The 23,113-nt window shown below is 43.9% G+C and overlaps 1 protein-coding gene across 2 annotated transcripts in view; it reads right to left on the bottom strand.

The window, feature by feature from the left end:
* adgra2 (adhesion G protein-coupled receptor A2) overlaps positions 1-23,113 on the bottom strand; it is an 88,295-nt gene that overhangs the window by 5,638 nt on the left and 59,544 nt on the right. Inside the window, exons 3-18 of one of the 2 annotated variants that reach the window (XM_072682389.1) lie at positions 21,958-22,029; positions 18,770-18,841; positions 17,589-17,660; positions 15,434-15,597; positions 13,243-13,456; positions 12,815-12,979; positions 12,516-12,714; positions 11,198-11,347; positions 10,220-10,381; positions 9,296-9,496; positions 7,838-8,027; positions 6,113-6,321; positions 5,126-5,250; positions 4,210-4,333; positions 3,946-4,094; positions 522-611 (exon numbers count right to left, since the gene is read on the bottom strand). In XM_072682389.1, the coding sequence (XP_072538490.1) occupies positions 522-611; positions 3,946-4,094; positions 4,210-4,333; positions 5,126-5,250; positions 6,113-6,321; positions 7,838-8,027; positions 9,296-9,496; positions 10,220-10,381; positions 11,198-11,347; positions 12,516-12,714; positions 12,815-12,979; positions 13,243-13,456; positions 15,434-15,597; positions 17,589-17,660; positions 18,770-18,841; positions 21,958-22,029 (2,358 nt within the window). The remainder of the gene's footprint in view (positions 1-521; positions 612-3,945; positions 4,095-4,209; positions 4,334-5,125; positions 5,251-6,112; positions 6,322-7,837; positions 8,028-9,295; positions 9,497-10,219; positions 10,382-11,197; positions 11,348-12,515; positions 12,715-12,814; positions 12,980-13,242; positions 13,457-15,433; positions 15,598-17,588; positions 17,661-18,769; positions 18,842-21,957; positions 22,030-23,113) is intronic. The other variant, XM_072682390.1, reaches the window with a different exon arrangement.

The raw sequence follows: 23,113 nt of genomic DNA, 5'->3' as shown, positions 1-23,113 counted from the left end.
TGTGACAGATTGCTGAAGCAAACGTTTAGATTTTGGTCTGTATTACTAAAGATGAGATCGGTGACAATCCAAGTCTAGTGGGTGTTAGCAGCGTTAACCTAGCATCTCTTATTCTTTCAATATTGAAGCTTTTCAGGACAAAAATGAGTAACTTCTAATGAATTCATTCATGTCTATAAGGTCACTTTGGCCCATTTCTATTGGTCGATTCATCAGAAAATGTTCATATAATGTTAAGGACGACCGATGGTAACAAATTATTGCATTAAAAATGCGTTTGTTCCTCCAACAGCAGCAATATGCTGGTATTTTCCTCACCATAACTACGTATCTTAATTTCTTGACCCTCAACAACAACCTTGGATTTAGTGCACATTCCAGCAAAAGGCTCCGTTTGTAAAAATCACCAAACATGTCCTGATTGACTGAATCTTAAGTGTTTTTATTTATTAATTAATTTATTTATTTTATCTCTTTTAATACACTTTCATTACAAACATGAAAATAATATTTCTGCTTACTAAGGAATTTTGTCTCCGTAGTTGTTGATGTTGACAGCTGCAGTGATCCCACATATGATGAGGGGAACACCTCCGGCTATCAAATAAAACCTATGGAGAGAAATGGAAATGGAGATGGAGAGGTAAGAACAACAATCCACTGCCAAATACCTGCATTACAATAATGTGAGGGGTGTGCAGTCTACAGCATTGCAAACTGTCTCTAATATGCCTTATATTGACCATTTTCCACACCCATCCTGTAACCCATTATATGAATAAACTGTATACATGGGTCTACACCCATATATACATGTTCACCTGTATATGTTACATGTTGCAGTTTTGGAGGGATACGGCTGTATACTGTAAGACTAGTATATGGAATATATATCTAGTCTAACATAATTACCCCCCCCCCATAAAATGTGTCCATTATACCATTAACTGATATCATTAAAAACTGAAAAGATTGATTTAGCTTTGGCTTTATTAAACTTATTAGTATTGAACTGGTCCGGCTGACCTGCTGTTGTTGGGATGAGAGCGTACTGTTTCCAGTGATATTTCGGAACGCTATGCATAGACCAGAACACTTACTGCCATGTGAGAAATGTGCTGAGCCATCAAACCATTCTGTAGAGGGACCAACATTTAGGCTCTGTGTCACTTAAAGGAATAGTTTGGGGGGAATCCAATTAGCATGGATAAATTAAGGATAAATTATCCTCATGGATGAGCGAGTTTGGTGTAGAAGAACCTGACTGGCCTGCACATTGAGTCCTGACCTCAACCCGATAGAACACCTTTGGGATGAATTAGAGCGAAGGCCACGAGCCAGGCCTTCTCATCCAACATCAGTATCTGACCTCACAAATGCGCTTCTGGAAGAAAGGTCAACACTTCCCATAAACACACTCCTAAACCTTGTGGAGAGCCTTCCCAGAAGAGTTGAAGGGTGGCCCGACATCATATTAAATTCTATGGATTAAGAATGGGATTTCACTCAAGTTCGGCGAGTGAATACGTATGGCAATATAGTGGGTTTGGTGTCTGACATGTGCCTCTATAGCTTAGAATGGGAGATGCTAGGCTAACGTTGCCAACAAACACTGGATGTAAACTGTCACCAATGTCATCTGTGCAAATACACGCACTGTTTCACACAGACCAAATGGTGTGATCGTGGTGCGACCTAGTCTACAAAACTCTAGGAGAACCATTTTGAGGAACCGTTCCAGTTTTTTAGCATAAAAATGTCATTTTTAAACACATTCTATAGTTATTAATGTTTTTTTTTTAGCTTTTTTATGTAAGTTTTTGACAGATTTCTGAAGCAAACACGTTTAGATTCTGGCCTGTATTTAAAAAGATGCGATTGGTGACAGTCCAAGAACAGTGATAGTTAGCAACATTAGCATAGCATCTCTCATTCTAAACTACAGAAGTATAAATCAGGCCGCAGACATCCCAGCTGATCGACAGAATCGTGGGTAAGTGATTATGTTTGCTTGATTTATTATTATTTTCTTTTATTATTTTTTTTATTTTACAGAACTACTCCTTTAAATATGGATGTAAACACAAGATTCGGGCTGGCTGTTGCTGGTTTTAGCTCGCTTGGTCAACTGAAATGAAAAGGTTAAAGAAATTACTGTGTGCTATTATTAATAAAAGATTATTGTGATGCTGTGTTTGTCTGCTCTGCTCTGCTCTGTAGTCTCTGAACAGAGGTTCAAGAAGTGCCTCCATATGTGGGAGAGACAGAAAGAGAGAGCGAGGGGGAACAGGGCAGTGATTTATCCCAGGGAGCAGGCCCTGTGTCTGAGGAAAACCCTGCAGGGTGGGTGGGTAGCATGGAGGTCAGTGGCGAAAAGTCGCGGGGTCAGCGGTACAGTGTGAGAACCAGGACTAGAGGGGAACAGGGTTGTATCTATGTCCAATGTGTGTGTGTCTGCATGCGTGACTGACAGCTAACATTATGCCTTATTAGATTTATGGCCTTCCTCTGCACTTTTATGTAATCCATTCTCCTTACATTCCTCTCCTTTAGTGTCCTCTCTTTCTCTTTCTCTCTCTCTCTCTCTCTCTAACTCTCGCGCTCTCCATACTAACAGATGGCTCTTGGTTCTGCGAAGGACAATGAGCGTCTTTGACCAGTCAGGTTTTGCATGGTGGTGGTCTTTGCACTTGCATGCTTGTCTGTAAACAGTGCTTTATACGCTCCAATCTGTCCCATCCACCTCCACCCAGCCTCTCTCAGAGCTCCAGCCCAAAGTCTTTTCTTTCTCATGGCAGCGCAGAACAGGAAGCCAGTAGGATGAGAACCGCAGTGTCTATTGTCTATTGTGATGCACAGAATTTGATCCGGTATGATGCTGTGTCCTGTACGTTTTCCGATACAGGAAAAATGAAGAGAGGAAAATAGAAGAAAGAAGAATCTGATCCACTTGGACAAGAGCCAAATTGCGTCAGAACATCTTCAAAACCTCAGACAGGTCTAGTGGGGTGTTCCTGGTATGCAGTAGTCAGTACCTAACAAAAGTACTATAAGGAGGCACAATCAGTGAATCGTCAAAAGGGCCACGGACGCCCAAGGCTCATTGGCCTCTTTTCCACTGCAGGGTCGAACGGTCCTGAGCACAGAGGGTGACGGTTCCGGTGGCTTTTACAGCACGGACACGGTTCAGCACAGGGGTTAGCCCGGTTTTCTCAGCACAGCTGGCTAACCGTACTTGGGGCCACAGATCCATTTAGTGGTAATGATGTAGAGATTCACTGGTTGGCTCCTGATATTTGCATCCCTTTTGTGCAGCAAGATAGCTGGGTCAGCGGCATTAGCACACCCCAGCTACCAGACTCGTCCAACACCACCACAGCTGCGTTAGCACGGCCCGACTACTGGGCTCGTCCAATATCACTACAGCTGCAGTAGCACGGCCCAACTACTGGACTCATCCAACATTACGACAGTGGTGTTAGCATGACCCAGCAACCGGGCTCGTCCAACATCACTACAGCTTCATGAGCACGGCCCAGCAACCGGGCTCGTCCAACATCACTACAGCAGCGTTAGCACGGCCCGACTACTGGGCTCGTCCAACATCACTACAGCGACCTTAGCACTTATGCCAGGTCCACAGCAATAGCTATTCGTTAGCATAGTGCTAACTGCATGCCAAAGTCGTCACACGCTCGAAGGCGGTAAACAGACTCATATAAGTGGATTGATGTGGTTTAAGACAGGTGTGCTTTATGCATGCAGATTACACAATGCTAACAGATGAATTACAGCGCTAGCTAGCTACATTAGCATTGTAGTTGTAGTGACTAAAGACTAAAGGACGAAACGGTCCCATAATTATTACGAGATGCCGGGCTTTTCCTGGTCTTGATTTAGCAGCACAGCAAATAAATATAGATTGATGTAGATGCCATCACTGACCTGAGCATGGGCCGCTGGGTGGGCGGCACAGCAGCCTCGCCCTCTGGTTGTCTTGGGGCCCGCAATAAGGCCTCCTTATAGAGCACACGGGCACTAACGCCAATCCACAGCAGAGTGGACAAAGATGAGTAATGCAGGACAATGCCCACCTAAACACACACACACGACAGAAGCAGAGACACATTTACTATGGTTTGTTTTTAAAGGCAGTTTTTACAACTAAATGGTACAGAATTCAGCCCTGAGCTTGGATAGGATGCTTACAGCCTGGCACACGATTGGGTAGCTGGTTAGGGTAATGCCCCCAGTAAACACCGCAGTCACCATAGCGATGTGGAAACAGGTGTTGAGGAGGGTGTGCCAACTCTTCCTGGTGATTCTGATGGAGCTGAGGGCAGAGGAGCAAGAAACATGGTCAAATGATACAGCTACTGATTATAATCTATGAGATTGGTGACAATCCAAGTTTCCAATCCAATTTTCGAAGCAAATAAATTAATCAAGATTATTGCCTGTATTTACAGAGATGAGATTGGTGACAATCTATGTCAAGTGCTTGTTAGCAATGTTAGCCTATTGTACTAAATGTAAAAAAAAGGTTTTGTTGCAATGCTAGTCTATTATACTAAAAAATACACAAAACAAAGCTTTTCGACAGATTTTGTAAACAAACAAATTAAGATGTTGGCTTGTATTTACCGAGATGAGATTGGTGACAGTCCATAGCAAGGTTAGCCTATTTTACTTTTTACATTTTTTTATGTTTATGTAGCATTTTGATTTTTTATGTAGATTTTCGAAGCAAATACATATAGATTGTGGCCTGTGAATACAGAGGTGAAATTGGTGACAGCCAATGTCAATTGTTTGCTAGCAACGATAGCCTATTGTACTGAATCTTAAAAAACTATCCAAAAAACGTAGCTTTTCGACAGATTTTGTACACAAACAAATGAAGATGTTGGCCTGTATTTACAGAGTTGAGATTGGTGACAGTCCATGTCAAGTGTCTGTTAGCAAGGTTAGTCTAGCATCCAACATTATAAACTAAAGAAGCACACGCCAGATATCAACGTGTCTTGGCTGATGGACTGCATCTGAATTTGATTTTTCAGTAAACTTCTTCTTTAAGCCCTGCACCTGGGAATGGCCTGAAGCCCGAATGTTACCGGTACGTTACCTGTGGTGCAGTATGTACGTGAAGATGATGGTGAAGAGGCAGAGGAGGAGTACTGCAGTGCAGGTGTAGACCACCGGGTGGAGCACCTCCACAGGAGCTGGAGACAAACCTGGGAAATCGGGAACCTCCAGAAAAAGAGAAGGAGAGAGATTACTAAACATTACCAAAGCCACATGCTGTGCATTCACACTGACAGACTAATTGCACTAGCCTCCTCTTTGCTGAGTGCTAACTAAAGCCGAGGAGCACATTCCTTGACCACTACTTAGCCAAGTCCTACATGAAACTCATGCTCTAATTAAACCTGGGCGACCATTCAGAATTCTGCTGTATTTCGGGACGTGACATGAGGGATATGGGGGTCAAACTTCGCGCCAAGAAGTAAACAGTTATGATTAAGGCTCCAGCATCAACGTCAAACCCTGTTCCAGAGTCGTTTAAGGCCTAGTGTAACTTGTAATATGGCTTGACCATGGCTTGCAGTGTTAAATGTCTGTTAGCAGTGAGAGCTGGGGTGTCCTCCCCATGTGAAATAATGACTCTACTGCTATGATAGGGCAGGCAGGGCAAGGGGAGCTCATTAGCTAGATATGACTCTACGGCATAACTATCAATCTGCAGCTGTCTTACATAGCTATGAGCTGCTCTACATGCAAGAGTGGGATGAACTTGGCTGTAATAGACGAGGCATGCACCAATTATATGGCCGATTTTGAGTCCTTTAAGAGTTTAACCCCTTAAAATTCATTAGTTTTTAGTTTCACAAAAAATAAGATTTACATATATTAGGCCTTTTCAGCCTACAGCAGCCTACAGCCTACAAAGCTGTGCTGTAAACATTAATTAGGACTATTTTCGGGGCATAAACTCATTAAAAAGATGTAGAATATGGACCCTTTTATTACATAGAGAGACAGAACAGCCGCTTTTCAGCTGTATTTTCAGTTCTTCTCTGTATGAAAGAAATTTAGTCTCCTTTGGCTTTACCTGAAGCACAGCGTAGTTGCTGAGCACGGAGCAGCGTAAAGTAGAGGCGCTGGAGTCGCTGTGGGCTAACTGACAGCCATCTGAACTCCAACTCCCATGATGCTTGAGGGCCTGCAGGCTCCAGTGGGCAGCCACGGGGTCACTACCGGGTGATGTGTGTCGCAGCGACACAATGATGGGAGCGGACTGATTCCACATGGTGCATCCGTCTGAGAGGCAGAGAGAGGGAGGAGTCGTCGTATGAAACAGGTGCTATTTGCATCCCCAAACATTTGATTAGCTGCATTAAGCACAAACAACTGTGCCAAAGTGTTTCCAAAGCTTAACACTATTACGACTATTCCTTCTGTTGTTTCTGTTACCAGGATTCATAATAGTAACATACTATTATTGATCATTTCCCATCAGTATATTCCCATCAATATATATATATATTGATTCAAAAAGAACAAATTTTGATTGAAAAGTTTGATTTGTGCGCTTACCACCCCGTCACACTTTTGTCTATTAATAATGTCCTGTTGCTTTAAATTACATCACAAGGAGGAAGTGACATAATTAGAGCTGCTTCAAAAGAGCTTTATACTATTACTACAAAGAAAATGAGAACTAGGATGAAATTTACCACCCCGTCACATACGTTTTATGGTGAATATGGCTCCTATGTCTACATAAAGACAATAATATTAATAAGGATTTTATGCCTGAGGTGTGAAAATATGGTGTTTTCTTTTGGAGGAAGCACAATTAATTTAATTTAATTGAATTTAATTTTAAAAGGCAGTGTGAGAATGGCACCTGCTCTACAGAGTAGAGATTATTTTGAGATTACTTGAGGCTAATATGTACAGCTAAGAGATCCTCTGAAGGTGTGGATGATTGAATTGACTAAATTGAGTTACAGGGTTTTTGACTACAGGACAGAGTGATGTCACTCTCCCAGGTTTCCAATTTTACAACATTCTTTCCAGCCTAGTAAACTACACTGTGGCCTGTGAGCTTTATATGCCTGTACCCTGCTCTCTTTCTAGGCCGTCAATGAATGTTAATCCACCCTCAATATCTGCTGGTCTCTCACCCTCTCAACACATTGAAAAACAGGGGGTTGTTAACAAGTTTGCAGAGGCGGGGCTTAGGGAAAGAGTGAGTGAAATAAAGGTGCTACAAAGGGTTCTTTTATTAATAATTTAGAAATCGTTCTGACTAGAGGAGGATGGTTCCCCCAAGGTTTCTTCCTCCAGCTCTTCCTCCAGGTCTTAGGTTCTTATTTCTTTTTTTGTTGTTGATCTCCTGTCCTCTTACTCTTACTGATTCTGTAAAGCAGCTTAGTGACAACACCAGTAGTACAAATCACTATACAAATCAATCTGATTTGATTATTTCAGTGATGCTACAGAAGAACCAGTTTTGGTTCCATGAAAAACCCTTTTTCAAATAGAGATGTATGTGTGAATTTATCAGTTTACAAAAATGTTTTTTTTTACGGATCCAAAAGTGTTTTTTCTATGGAAATGCTCAAAGACAACTTTAAGAGGGAACAATCAGAGACTTTCCTGCTTTGTATGTTGCTATAGTGACCAGTTGGAGCATCAACATTCAGAAGGTCCCGACCTGGCACTTTGTAATGTTGGATCGATTAAGGCGGGGTTACCGACGCAGCAGTTATTCACGGTACGTCTGTATCCTCACCTCATGGACATTTTTCTGGAATGGCAGCTAACTCACCCAGGCCCACGTAGATGACAGGCGTATTGACACTGCGCCTTCGAGCGAGGTCCAGCGGCCCGCTGGAGTTTCCGACAAAAGGGAAGAATCTTCCGGTGCGGAAAGCCACAAACTGGAGTTTACAGTCCACTGGAGCGGATGGAGGAAAGAGAGATGGAGGAAGAGAGACTGAAGCGAGCGCTATGGCATTCTGTGAAAAGACAAGGCAAAGAGAAGACAAAGGGCAGAAATGAGATACTGTATTAGCTGCTGCACGCTATAACTAACGATACTTCTATAGTAAAGCCGCTCAAGATTCCCAATAACGCTAATAATAATAATAATAATAATAATAATAATAATAATAATCATGATAGAGGACGCTAGTTAGCATTTTTCGAAGCAGACAATGCTAACTGGTCCTTATTAGCTTTCATTCCTTGCTGCACTGTTAGTATAAAATACTTGCTACAGCACAATATGGCCAGCAAGGAATGAAAGCTATTGAGGACCAGTTAGCATTGTCTGCTTCGAATAATGCTAATGTTACTGGTAATAATAAAAGAAGAGACAAGTTAGCATAATTGTTTCATTGGTGGTCATAGTTAGCTGAGTTGAGCTGCGCCAATGACTTTCCATTTCCTTCTGTTCTATAGAAATGAAGCCAAAAGTGTCCGCCACATTGTCAAATTGTCCCCTTCTCACAAACCAAGCGTGTGTCTCAGACCGCCTTCATTGAGCTTACAGTGCAGATTTTCCCTGATTGTCTGGTCAGTGGAATGTCTCAACAGCTCATGGAAGTTCCCCTACAGCTCTACTACTACTCCATGCAGGTCCTGCAGACAACCAGTAACCTCCAGTCAAGGCTGTCAATCACTTCATTCCTAAGTGAACTTCGCCTGGGTGTCCGAACGGCAGAGTCGCTCACTGTCTTCAAATGCTGAAGACTGAAGACCCACCTCTTCCGAGAGTACTTGGGTGAAGTATAGTGTAGTGTGGAGTATTGTGGTCTCCATACTAACTTTTACTGTATTTAGTAGCATCTAAGCTTAGGGGTCTCTTTAAGGGATCCAAGTCTTTTTACATTTTCTGAGTAAACAGTGAAGCACTGGAGAAGAACATCTGCCAAATGCCTTAAATGTAAAAGCAAGGCTTTAAAATGATTTCTGACAATTTCTGAAAATACAAAACAGGCCAATATTGCCACAGGAAAACTAACTGTTGGAATTTGGAGAATACTGAAGATTCAAAGACAGTTTTAAGGAGTAAAATGAGATGTAAAATGGGCTGTTTTGCTTATTAAAACATACAGGAATTGGCGAAGCTACACATCACACTGCAACCAGCCAGCAGAGGCGCTAGACCTGTAGTCGCTCCACGTTTGAGAGCTGTTCTGCTGAGTTTAATGATAATTTTGTGAACATTCTGGACGATCATTTTCAACATTTCTCTGTAAAATGCCTCTTTTGTCAGTTTCACCTTCAAAGGGAAAGCGTTTAGCGAAGTGTTGTGGGCTCCTGTGGTGCAACGGAAGCGTAACTGCTGCTCATGGATGGAGTCCGTCGCCTCCAAGCCGGCTCCGGCTGCAGAGCTTTCCCGTCTCTGATAGGCGGTGCAGCTCATTCCTGTGAACTGAGCTGGCCGTATCAAGTGAGCTTCCATCACGATGTTCCGAGACATCTGCAAGTAAAACGAGACTATGTGAGGCACAGCGGTGGTCACGGGTGGGTATGTCAGCTTCCATACAAAATAATGTCTTTCTCCTTCAGACTATTTTTGTCATTTTTGTGACGTTCATGAACACAAAAGAAGACTAAACAAACACAGCATGTCTGAACCAACAGCATAACATTCGCATTGTTTTTGATAACCATAAAAGTCCCAATTTCACACATTCTTTCACTGTATTATTTCTCTTGTATGAAGAACACAGCTTATGCTAGTCTTATTGTGGCAGAACCTGCCCTACAGCAAGGCCAATATGAGAAACGGGGAGCCCTGCTAACCCCCCACACTAGCTCCTGAATGCTACCATTGTTCTGCAAGCATGTGTTAGCCCTGCAGCTACAAAACACTGCATCTACAAGTACTAGGAATTTATCAAATTCCATCAATTAAAAATAAAAGGATCTTTACAATGGAGTTTGAAATAACTGGTTAGCATAGCTGGTCATCAGACTCATCAAAACTAGGCTAGTATGCTGGTCAGCTATGTGGTTTGAACATTATCAGAATAAAATATTTTGCACAAAAAGAGCTAACATTACGTACCATTAGATAGAATGATAGAGGCAAGCTAGCATAATGCTAACTGGTCACTAGCATTCAGGCCTGGTTAGCCACACTTGCAGTTCTTGGTCAAGTATTATTTTATTTTTTACAGTTAGTTACAGTAAGGCCTACCATGGAGAGGTCCTGGGCATTGGGGTGGAGTTGTGGCCAGGCCAGGGTCTCCAGAGAGTGGACGATGGAGCTACAGGCTCTCTCCTCCCTCTGAGCCCGGGACAAGATCTGATCATCCACCTGCATCAGGTTACTGCCCATCTCCACCAGCACTTCTGACAGCTGAAAGACCAACAAAGTCTCACAATGTGGTGAAATGGCACTGAGCACTGTTTTTAACCCATCTTCTGGTCTGCTGCGTGGGTGAGAAGATACTAGACACTGATCTATCCATATACACTATAAGTCTAAATGTTTGTGGACACCCCTTCTAATAAACGCATTCAGCTACTTTTAAGTTGCATCAATTGCTGACACCGATTTGCAAATGCACACACACAGCTTGTCTAGTCCCTGTAGAGAGGTACTGCCAGTAGAATAGGACTCTCTGGAGCAGATAAACGTGGACCTATTGGCATCATGCTGCCTAATGCCAGGCGTGGGCTATAGGAGTATAAAGCCACCCAGCATTGAGCTGTGGAGCAGTAGAAGAACTGTGATCTCTGGAATGATGGCTGGTGCTCCATCCAGTACTTTTGGGATGGGTTGTGGAGTTGGGAATGAGGTGGGGTGGTAATCCTAGAGGGGTATGAAGCCCCCACCATTGAGCCGTGGAACTGTGTTCTGTGGAATGATGGCTGGTACTCCATCCAACACTTTTGGGATGAGTTGTGGACAGCAATGGGGACAGCAATGTCCCCAAAATCTAGTAGAAAGCCTTCTTCCCTAGAAAGTAAAGACAGTTACTCCAACAAAAGCAGGATCAACTCTTTTTAGTCCCCTTGATTTAGAAAGAAACAATAAAAGACTAGGTGTCCCAATACTTTTGTCCATATAGTGTATATAAGAATCGCTATCTGCAGCAATATGTGACAACTGCAGTGCCCATATGTTGGACGTCCACGTGCATAGGAGCACATACATACAGATGGACTCTACCTCACGTAGCTGTTTGACGTAGTCCATGAACTTCTGCATCATCTGGGCCACATAGAGAATGTCCACTGTATCTTGGAAGCCTGCTGCCTCCAACGTGTAGGACCTCACCTGATGCGCTAGCGTCACAGCATTGGAGACATTGATTGGCATCTACGGCACAAGAGCACAAACATGGAGCAGTCAGGAGAAGGGTCTTTTTTGAACGTTTACTGGGAGCGCTTTCACCCAGTCACCCGCCCAGTCTAATCAAGGGCGCGTTTAATGGTGAGGGTTGTAATATGGAACTCATTTAAAAAAGGATTAACCTTTGAGCTGTCTTTATATGATGTTTGATTAGAGTGTAATAAAACATATTACACGGCTATAAAGCCGTTTTTTAACTAGGACTGAGCGTGACCATGACTTGATTAAAGTCATTCGTCCGCAATTAAAGCGTCTGAGTTCTGGACTTTTCATGTAATGAAAGAGGTAAGACCACCAGTTGGATAGTAAGGAGGACGATGATGTTATAATACTGTAACAAATCCAGTCTGCAGCAGAACCCACTCCCACTGTGTGAGGTGATGTTCTTAGCTGTGTGCTTCTTTCGGTGGGATAGTGGATTGTCTCTATGTTGTCTGCCTACAGTCAGATGCCCTTACCATACTTGCCACTTGTAACTTTTCTGGAGTTCTTGTAAAGATAGCTCAGATAAAATATCGGATCAGTATCGGCCTTTCTCAGGGTTTTAGAGTCCAGGTTTTGGAAAAGAGTGACTGATATTGTGCCGTTTATATCAGTGTAAATGTATGGAGAATGCTGGTGGTGTAATGCTGGTGGTTTGAGAGGGTGACCAGGCTGGAGGCATCTCCAAAACATGCCCCACATCTTTGGTCTTTCATTGATGAAACTAGAAGAGCATTGGTGATGCATGACTAGTATGAAATTATGGAGATCCTTGATGATGTATTACCAGTGTGAAGTAATGGAGAACACTGATGGTGCATTACCAGTATGAAGGTATAGAAACACTCATGATGCATTACCAGTATGAAGGTATAGAAACATTGATTGTGCATTACCAGTATGAAGGTATGAAGAGTATTGATGATGCATTACCAGTACAAAGTAATTGAGAACACTAATAATGCATTACCAGTATGAAGTAATGGAGAACACTGATGGTGCATTACCAGTATGAAGGTATAGAAACACTCATGATGCATTACCAGTATGAAGGTATAGAAACATTGATTGTGCATTACCAGTATGAAGGTATGAAGAGTATTGATGATGCATTATCAGTATGAAGTAATGGAGAACACTGATGGTGCATTACCAGTATGAAGGTATGGAGAACATTGGTGATGTCATTGGTGTAGAGGCACTGTGAGTAGTCTCCTTCCTCCCAGCGTCCTGAGCGATCACAGTAGCGAGATGCCCGTTTCTGTTCCACACCGCCCCCTACAGCCACAGATGGGTAGCGCAGCTGCAGGCAGTACTGATACGAAGTAATTCCAGCCAGAGTTCTTGGCCACCTAAACAACAGGGAGATCAGAACTACCATCAGACATCCGGCTGGTAATATAAGTCCCCTGGCAAATTGGCACAGAATTAGCATTGTCTAGTTCTTCTAACCTGAACTCTCCTCTGTTATTGGTCACTCTCTGTTCAGGGCAGAAGGTGGCGCTGTTCTCCAAAACCACAATCTCCACACTACGTGAGGTGTTCCCTCGGCCCGTGGATACCACACACTCCCACTCTCCGCTGGCCTCGACATTCATGTTCGACAGAATCAGCTCGCTGCAGAAAAAAGTTGGGTCATAAGAAATAATGTGGTGTTACACTCATAAAAACAAAGGTGCTACAAAAGAACAGAGCAGAGATGTGAGGGTGGGAAGAACCTTTACAGTGGTCAAGAACTTTTTTTACGCCAAGTCCAACAGCCTCATTAAGTCTTTAAAAGGTTCTTTGCAATCACACTAATCTCTATTATAAACAAGGTTCTCTATGGAAGCAAACATGGTTCTTCTACGGCATTATTCAAAGAACAGCTCCTCCATTACCTGGTGATGAAGGTGCAGTCGTGTAGCACGCTTTCTTCTAGATGAACTCCACTCTCAGGGTCGTTGGTGACCAGTTGGCCTTTATGGAACCAGTGCAGAGTGGTGATCTTATCCACCAGGGCTGCAGTACAGTGGAAAGGCAGCCTATCTCCCTTAAACACTACTTGGCGCAGTGAGGGCAATAAAGACAGCGTGTGCAGCTCCAAAGGGCCTTCTGGGAATATAAACATAGAAACACAACAGCTAAGACTATATATCCAGGTAATTCCACACATAATCAATGATGTTGAGGTCTGGACACATTGAGTGATGTTGAGGTAAGACCTTCCTGATCTGACCACATCCTTTAAGACCTACATGTTGCCACAAGTGGTCTGATATTCTTGGGTCATCTTACTGCATAGCTTGTTTATGATTTATACAGAGCTTTTCTATGATGTTTTGGTCCAGTGACTGTGAGGGACACTCCAAAAAGCTTCAGTAAGTGTCTCTTCAGGTAGTCCAGAGTGGGTTTGAGGTATGTTGAGGTTCAGAATCCTGTATTAAAAGCCATCTCATGACTCTCTATAAAGGATTTCCCTTCAACCAATGCCACTGGCAGCAACACAACCTCGAAGCATGATAGATCCTCCCAGTGCTTCACAGTTGGCAAGGTGTTCTTTTCATGAAATACAGTTCCCTTTCTTCTCCAAACGTACCTTTGTTTTCTCATTTCTCAGTCCACAGCCAGCGTAAGTTCCACCAGGAGACTGGAATGCACGTCTCGAGCGATCACCAGTGTCCATCTGTCCTTAAAAGGCCTCTACTCACATGCCTTCTCTGCTGCTTTCAGACACTGGCGTTTAATTTTTCCTCCCTGACACTTCCAGTTTGGTGCCCACCAGGGGGTTGGCTCCGCCCGTCCAGATGATAGGCCGATAACGGGGCCTATTATCGGGGCTCTGATACAACAGCTAATGGACGCCTGTGCTGACCAACATCACACTGGAGCTAGGCCAATCGTGCTCTCTCTGACTCCGGCTGCTGATGGCAAGCAGCATGAGGGACTTCTGTACTTCTGCCACCTTTGCTCAGGCCTGACCCTTTGCAACGTTTAAGGTGTGCACATGTCCCTGACTTTTGCTCTGTACTGTACATTAAGTGCATGTAACCTGGGTAAATACAAATGATTTCATTTACTTCACATTTCACACAGATACGCTCGCTTCCGTAAGAGGATGACACCCTGGTGTTCTCTTTTGTCCAGGAAATATGAAACACATCGGTGGGCCTTGCAAAATCCTAACCGAGCAGCCTATTAGCTATCTCCTTGGGTAATAACCCAAGTAAATCTGATTCCATTCACTGTCTCACACTGGTAGTAGGGGGTGAGACACAGTCATTTTCTTTGGGTGTTTCACTGCTCTGTCAAAGGGCCCCATCAGATTAGCTGTGAGAGAGAGGGAGCCGGGCTGAATCAGAGACGTTTAGCGGCTTTTGGGATATTGGCAGGGACCCTTTATTCATAACAGCAGAACCGCAGTGGAATTACTCATAGGCAGTCGGCTCTATCTGACGCTTGCCAACACAAATATGTTTTAAGAGTCGCGGAGGAAGGAATGGTGACATGAGCTGATATTGAAACAGCAACAGGGAGTCTGGTTTGAGGCCCCGAGACGCCGCTTGGAAAAAAAACAGCCCAGCACATATCCCGCAACGGGATCAGACGAGGTCTGACTATAAGCCACAGGGAAACCGAATCGGACCCCCAGCGACAGAAGATGGAGCGCGGAATGATGAGCAAGGAAAACGGAAGATGTTTGCGTTGGGATGGATGGCATTTGAACCGAGCTCCAGTGGAATTCCACCCAGCAGCCAGAACACCACAGAGATTTGAGGGGGGTGGGATTTCCAGAAAGCAGGCAATTTTTCAAAGCAACGCAAAAATGACATTTTTTTTTCCCTTGAAGTTTCGGAATCCGGGAGATTTCATTTTGTTAAATCGACACTTTCTCAGGATTTGATCTTCCCCATCCTCTTCCGGTGGCCGGTTTCCCAGCCCACTTCGCTCGAAGCGTGGACCCGAGCATATTTCTCTTGTTTCTTTTGGGTGGTCTTTTGTTTGTACAGTATATATATAGTGTATAGGGTCCATGTTGGCCTATGTGCATGTACGCACAGTACATTTCTCTTGTATGTAGCCTTTTCTCACCACAGCTCAGGTCGCTCTCTTGCAGCTCTCGCAGCGGCCTGTTCTGGAACCTTCTGGGGTATGCGCAGAGGGTCTCCTCTCCGAGCCGGGCCGAGCTGGAGCGGAAGAAACCTGGCACCCATCGCAGGCCACAGTCACAGGACAAAAACTCGGAGTCAAAGTTGCTGTAGGGGGCAGGAGGGGAGAGTTGGTTAGTATCAGTATAGACTTGAGGTGGCATTAACTACATCTGTAGCAGAAATGGGAGCAACTTGAAGTAGCTGAATGCATTCATTAAAAAGGGGTGTCCACAAACATTCGGACATGTAGTATATTTGCTTTTTTGACGTCTATATATATATATATATATATATATATATATATATATATATATATATATATATGGGAGTTTCACCAGTGCTCTTTGGTGACCCTCTGGCTACAAACGAAATTCCAGGATAATGCATCATGCTCGTGGTCCCTAAGCGGAGAGTACACTTTCACTCTAATGGCTCAGGAGACTGGGCCAGATTTCAGCCATATCCTCCATAGCCACATTACGGGATTAACCCGTCATACCTGACAAAGAAGCAGCTTTTTTCTTATATGAGTTAAACCACAGCTGGGAATTAACATCATGGATCAGACACGTACGCGTACTATCCGACATATTTATCAGACGTCTCGGAGCGAGGAGCTAATCCAGGATTGGATTTTTCTCTTAAACAAATAGCATTTTTCTTTGCAGGAGGGAAAGAAACTGACCTAAGATCAGCACAATGAAGTAAAAAACTTGTCTGCACTGCCACATGTAGAGAGTAAGGGGTGTAACAGTAAACAGTTCTCAAAATCCATTGGACTAGACAGTAGTGCAAGCTCCAGTTTGCCATACAGTCAGTTTATTCAGCCTGTACACTGTTAAAAGTGTAAAATACTTGAGCAACGTTTGGAGGTTCTTTAGTTTGAAAGTTACGGGGATCTCTTAAAAGCAAAATGTTCCTCGAAGGTTCCTTAAAGCACCCGTTTTAAACTGAAGAACCACCTCAAGTTCCTCAAGGATCTTATACTTTTACCAGTGTAAAAGTCTCTAAAGCTTTGCAACACCACAACACCACAAAACTGGGATGCCACAGCCATCCGTAAGTGCCATAAGGCCCATGAGAGCATAACCGGACTCGCTCTTTCTGAGTGGGCATGACGGCCCTCCCTCTCCCCTAATTGCTTGGCATGATCTTAGCCAATCTGGGCATCTGTTAGATGCAGAAAAAAAGAATTGGGATGACCTCTCGTATAGGTCACTCATATGTAGGCCTGAGAGGCTAAAAAGCCTCTCTTAGGTCATAAAAGTGCAAAATACAATATATTTATTATTAATACAATATAAAATGATTGTTTCAGTTTGCTCTGCTTGGACTACATTTAAACATTCAAGGCTTAAGCCCAACCCTGCCAAATTACAGACAGAGGAAATGGCATAACTCATAATAACTCGATAACTCGCACTTGTGAAATTAGAATCTGCATGACGTTCACAGTATTTCACGCATTACTGTTAATTACTGTTGATTTGATCATGCATTTTCATTTAGAAAGTCAACAAATCATGCAGTTAAAACAGCAGTGACCAAACTTTTCCATACGACAGTAAGCTCACCCACCATTTCTTTCCTAATACTTGGCTATGTCCCCCCTTGCCTTAATAATATGGCAATTAACTCCTTAAACAGTCTATGACCAGCGGGCCAAAAATGTTATTATAAACTTTTATTAGCAGAGAATAGCTCCACCAGTTTGTACAGAAGTCCCTGTAGTTTCTGAGTAATACACCCTAGTGTGTGATAAGCCTTTCTGTGTTAAGCAACGCAGGTGGAAGGAACGAGTATGGTGGTTTTCCTTCCAGCCGTCCCTATTAACATCAATGCAGTGAAGCATGGTTTATTTCAGTCTCCGGAGACAGATCCTGTCCATTTCAATCCACCCTACAGTCATCCTGGAATATGAGAGCATCAGTTCTTTGAAAGCCCAATGTTCTTGAAAGAGTGGGCTAAAATGGACAGGAACCATCTCAAGACATGTAGTATTACAGAAGAAGCGATGTACAATGTGTTCCTAATGTTTTGTCCAGGGGGCTTAGAATCCTGGACGAGCTTAGAGCAGTGTTCACTTTTTTACTCACACCAGCTTTAAAGAGGGAAGCTCATGAAAGATGCTCGGCTCCAACGAGGAGAAGATGTTGCCTGAGATATTCCTAAAAGAGGGACAAGAGGAAAGAAAAAACAACAATAACAGTGGCTTAGACTGAGATGTGACATCATCAGAACCATGTGATGTTTAGGTTCAACAATATGGTTGCTGTCACGAAAAAACCAGTAACCCTCTCGGAAGCTCTCCAACAGCACGACACCACAAAACTTGGATGCCACAGCCAGCTGTATGTTTAGGACCAGGAGCGCATACCTGGACTCCCTCTCTCTGAGTGGGCATGATGGCCCTTCCTCTTCCCTAATCACTTAGGGAAGCATTATCCTAGCCAGTGCGGTCAGTAGCGTTCATCTCGCACCATTTCACTCTGTCCAATTTCAAAGTTCAAAAAAATGCAGTGGTTCTTCATGCGTCTCAAAGAAAGCAAATGCTAGTCTTCACCCTCTCTGCGGCGGTGGTAGCATTGTGTGATAGGTGGAGTCCTAGTTAGTTGGTGGGCATTAGCATGACTAAATTAGGGGTTGGTTTGATGGGGAGGTGTCGCTATGATCTGAGGGTCATTGGTTTAAATCCCGGGTCATGCTGCTTGCCATCAGCAGCCAGAGCCTGATAGGGCCCAACTGGCCTTGCTCTCTCAGGGGTGGATTGAAGGCACCCCCCACATCACTCCTAGTGTGATGTTAGTCAGCACCGGTGTCTGTTAGCTGTTGTATCAGAGATACCTAGCGATGCTGCATCAGCGGCAGTTCGAAAAGAGGCGGTCGCTGGCTTCATGTGTGTGTCAGACATGTGCTAGTCTTCACCCTCCGAGTGTTGGGGTCATGAAACGAATGGGGCTTGGGGATATGGGGATAACTGGCCTTCCAGATTGGGTAGAAAACAATACAGAAAGGCTACAGAACAGCAGCGTAGTGGAATACAGAAGCACAGCAGTCACTGCTCCAGTTGACACAATGTGCTTCTCTGTACATAGCTGTGGTCACAGTGTTGTGGTGTTGTGCTGTTAAAGCCCTATAACGAACAGAACCAACAGAAATGGTACAAAAAAAGTCCCAGATGTTAAATTAAGAACGTTCCTGTACTAGAAAGCAACCATTTCTGAGCTTCAAGATCTTACGTCAGCATCGATGTTCCATATTTCACAGAAAAACTTACAATTTGGTGAGGTTGCTGAGTCCCTGGAACATGTCTGGAGTCAGGCAGCCGATCCGGTTGTTGGACAGGTCGCTGTAAAACAGCAGCAAATGGAACACGCTTAGCAATGTACCTCTCCTCGCCACCGCCACCGCTATCGCCGACTGGCAACAGCATTCCAGTTTGGCAGCAAGCTTCAGCATACGTCCTCTAAAAAGCTTCGCGTAAAAGCAATATGTAAGATATGCAAGCTACTATAAACTCGTCATAAACTAACCCAAACAAGACCAGACAGGACCCCATTAAAGAATACTGGAGAGGGGCTCATCATGACAGCCTCTGCTTTGACTCGCTACGGCTTACCTTCGCGTCCTTTTGACCAGATGCTGCTGTTTTAACGTGACCCTATCGCTGTGTTTATCTAGCCAAGCCTACTGATCCATCTCTGGCTAAACACTGATGAGAGAGCGATAGAAAGGGACCCAGGAAAGAGAGCTGTAAGGTCATGTCAAGTAGTTCAATGGGAAATCAGCAAGTCAGAGTTATTCACAGTGGTGGTGAGTAGAACCAGACGTCTGAAAAGTTGAATGTGTCTAAAAGCTACATCACAGAAAGTTATTACACTCAATGCTAATAAATAAGCTAGCTGATACCCACGGCAATCGTTTACACTAGTTCTGTCATTATGGTTTTATCTTAAAATGTTTGTTTTTTTTATTCTTTCTTGGCGGAAGGGTACGCTCCTCCAGGGTGAGAAAAATAGTCCCCAAAGAAAATGCTTTTTTTAAGGTTTCCTGCTATTTTAATAACATTAACATTAAATAAATTAAAAGGAGGATGAGGAGGAGGAGGAGGAGGAGAAGTTCACAGGTGGTATTAGAAAGTAAATAAAATGGCAGTAGTTATGTTGCAGTAACTGCGACCCTTGGTTTCATTCACCACCATGGTAAAGAAAGTTGGCAATACCAGACCTCGCTCTAAATGGCTTTGCTTACATCTGACCACAACCACTGACGATTACAGAAACTTTGAAACATAGGTGGAATTCCCCTTAGGCCTAAGCCTCCTCTATAGCAGTGTTTCTTAACCCTGGTCCTGGAGGCAGGGGCAGGGGCAGGGGCAGGGGCAGTGGCAGGGGCAGGGGCAGGGGCAGTGGCAGTGGCAGGGGTAGGGGCAGGGGCAGGGCAGAGTATCTGGGCATACTTAACCTGAATGTAGAGAATCAGCTAACAAGTAGGCAGCGTACATACTTTCTTACATGGTCACACTATACGGACAAAAGTATTGGGACACCTGTTCGTTCCTTGTTTCTTCTGAAATCAAGTAGTATAAATCAAGAGTTTATCCTGCTTTTGTTGGAGTTACTGTCTCTACTGTATTCTGTAGCTTTGCTGTGAGGATTTGATTGCATTCAGCAAGTTTAAGAGCGAACAGCAGTAAATAAGACCCTCTGGCTGGACTATCTCTTTAAGACAAGCACTACCATCTTTGTCATCACATAACCATTTAGATTTCCTTCACTGAACCTCATCTCCACTTAAAAAACCTCCCTCTTGGGATGCTCATAAGGACAGACCGCATTGTGACCACAGCTCACGGCCACTCCAAAACACAATGAAAGGCCGGCGAGCGGTTAGCAACCGTCCCGCTGTCACTTCCAGCACCACCCCCAGAGACCTCCACCGCCCTGCGGTTCCCACGACAACAGAATGGAGCTTCTGCCTCACCATAAAAGCCGTGCATTTAGTCCTCTCAGCTCAGGCCTTATTTATTCATTTATTTAGTTATTTTATCTCTCCAGTATGGATCACCAAGTACCCAACCCATAATAAACATATTCTCCCCATCACATGCAAAGCTCCCGACACTAGGAGGGTGAAGACTGACATGCGCCTCCTCCGACACGTGCGCAGCCAGCCAGCATCTCTTTTTTCTGAGTTGCAGTCGTTGCAAAGTCACCAGGCAGCCAACTCGCTCAGAGGAAGGCACTGTGCACCCGGCTCTGATGCGCTGACCAGCAGATACCGGTGCCGGCCAGCACTGGAGTAATGTGGGGAGAAAGCACCATCAACCCACCCTGGAGAGAGCAAGGCCAATTGTGCTCTCTCGAGGCAGCCTTCGGTTTTGAGCTTGTGCGAGTTCGCTGAAATGGCTATGAGAGGACAATAGATAGAGGACCCTCAGGGCCTTCTAGGCTTTCAGAGAAGGCCCAATGAATTCTGGGAACTACAAAACATACATATCTGTAATTTCCAGGTCATTTCTATTAAAACAAATGATCAAGCTTGTATTTAAACACTACATTATCTAGGAATAAAATAATCATGTTTGGACCCAATTTATTGAGTCAAAAATGTCAGTCTATACTAAATGTGTTCAAAAGTGCAATGTTTATGGTGACCTAAAGGGCAAAAAATACAAAAATAAAATATCCATGTAAATAGGAGAGGTCCATCAAATCAGGTAATAGAAATGTATTTTACTACGCTACACTGCTGTACACTGATGTGCTACTAAAATACTCACTAAAATCATACTAAAATCAGAGTTGCCACAACTGACTGGTGTGCTCGCTTATTTACACCTGCAGAAAACCCTGTCTGTGACTTGGCATCCTGGACCAAGTCCATTCCAAACCAGGAGTGGTCTTAATATTCTGATATGACTGTGACAGAGTGCAAAGGGTGGTAGCATCCCAAAAATTGCTAGCTTTGTGAGATGCTCTAGAGCTGCTGTAGTGCCTCGCAACAGCATAATTGGCCACTGATGCCAGGGTGGAATGACGCCGCTGGTGGGTGGTCCAGAGCATTGGGAGCAGTTAACCTCTATGATGAACACCTTCCATGACCTAATATAGTCCAAGCCTGCAAGCCAATGGTGGTTTCCCACTGTTAGGTAGGTGGTCATAATATATAATATGACTGTATATATATATATATGCATTTGGACATTTAAATATATTTAAAGAACCACTAACAGCCCCTTTCTTATCTCTGGATATTAATACATCTCACAAATATTCACAATTCCACATCCTGTCATGGTGTATTCTCAAAGTCGAAACAGTGCAGTTATTGGACATTTAGGTGTTCCCAGTAACTGACCAGTACTTCTGCCTTCATCATCACAACTGGAGAAAGTAACTGGTTCTGACTGCTTGGTTGGGCAGAGGGGAATAAGGCTGTCAGACCGACTGAAAGATCACTCACAGTTTCCGCAGCGCTGTCAGACTCTGGAAGGCCCCGGGCATTATGGTGCTGATCAAGTTGTTCCTGAGGTCCCTGTGGAGACAAGACACTCAGATGAAACTGGAATTGAATCAGTGGGACATGTACAAGGTTACTGGGTCAAAAGGTCATAGTGAGGAGACAAATGGAAAAGCTGGAGATGGAGAGATTTTGATGTATTATGTAAGCATATGTGATATGGACAAAAGTATTGGGACACCTGCTCATTCAAGGCTTGTTAAAAGAGTTTCTCCTGCTTTTGTTGGAGTAACTCAATTTGTTGGAGTCTCTACAGTCCAGGGAAGATTTTCTACCAGATTATTATGGAGCACTGCTGTGTGGACTTGATTGCATTCAGCGACAAGAGCGCTAGCAAGGTCAGGATGTTGAGTGATCACCACCCCACCTCATCCCCAAGACCTGCTGACCTGATGTTTTGGAGATGTTCTCACTCTGAGCCATCCAGCCATGACAATTCGGCTCTTGCGAGGGTATCTCAGATTTCTACTAATGTTCTAATAAGAAACATCAACCACCTAAAAGCACCACCTACGAGTGTGAGAGCTGAAACAGCGAGAACTTGGCGACCACAAGTACTCACACCACAAGGCCTCTGAGCTGATAGGAACAGGGGTCCCTATTCATACCCCCAACCACCATGGAGAACAGACATGACCAGCCACCTGGCCATACAACTCAGAAAGGAGGCAGAAGTGGGAAGCAAGGAAAACATTCAATACCAGAGGAATCCAGGAGTGTTGGAAAGAGGAGATGCTTCTTTCTTTTTTTTTTTTTGAGGAGTTTGAGTTTGAAGAGACTCTTCCCACGATGAAGTTACACCTTTCCCAGCCCAACGATAAATATTCGTTTTTAAAACACACTTTGAAGATACAGTTTCACTCCTACTCACTCTCTCTCTCTCTCTCTCTCTCTCTCTCTCTCTCTTTTTGTCTCTCTCCTCCTGCCTTCGCCCCCATACCCATGTGTTGAAACACTTATCAGTTCAAGCCCCTTAAAATAAACATACTAATGGTCTCCAAATTAACCTCTGAAACTCCTGGCATGATATTTATTGGCCAGGTGGGAATTGGGAGGAGGACAGAGGTCAGCTGATGTCACGTAATGGCCTCCTCTCGTA

Source organism: Salminus brasiliensis, chromosome 6, assembly GCF_030463535.1.
Source record: "Salminus brasiliensis chromosome 6, fSalBra1.hap2, whole genome shotgun sequence".
Lineage (NCBI taxonomy): Eukaryota > Metazoa > Chordata > Actinopteri > Characiformes > Bryconidae > Salminus > Salminus brasiliensis.
Note: the sequence above shows the minus strand (reverse complement) of the source record. Positions and strands in the feature narration are given on the sequence as shown.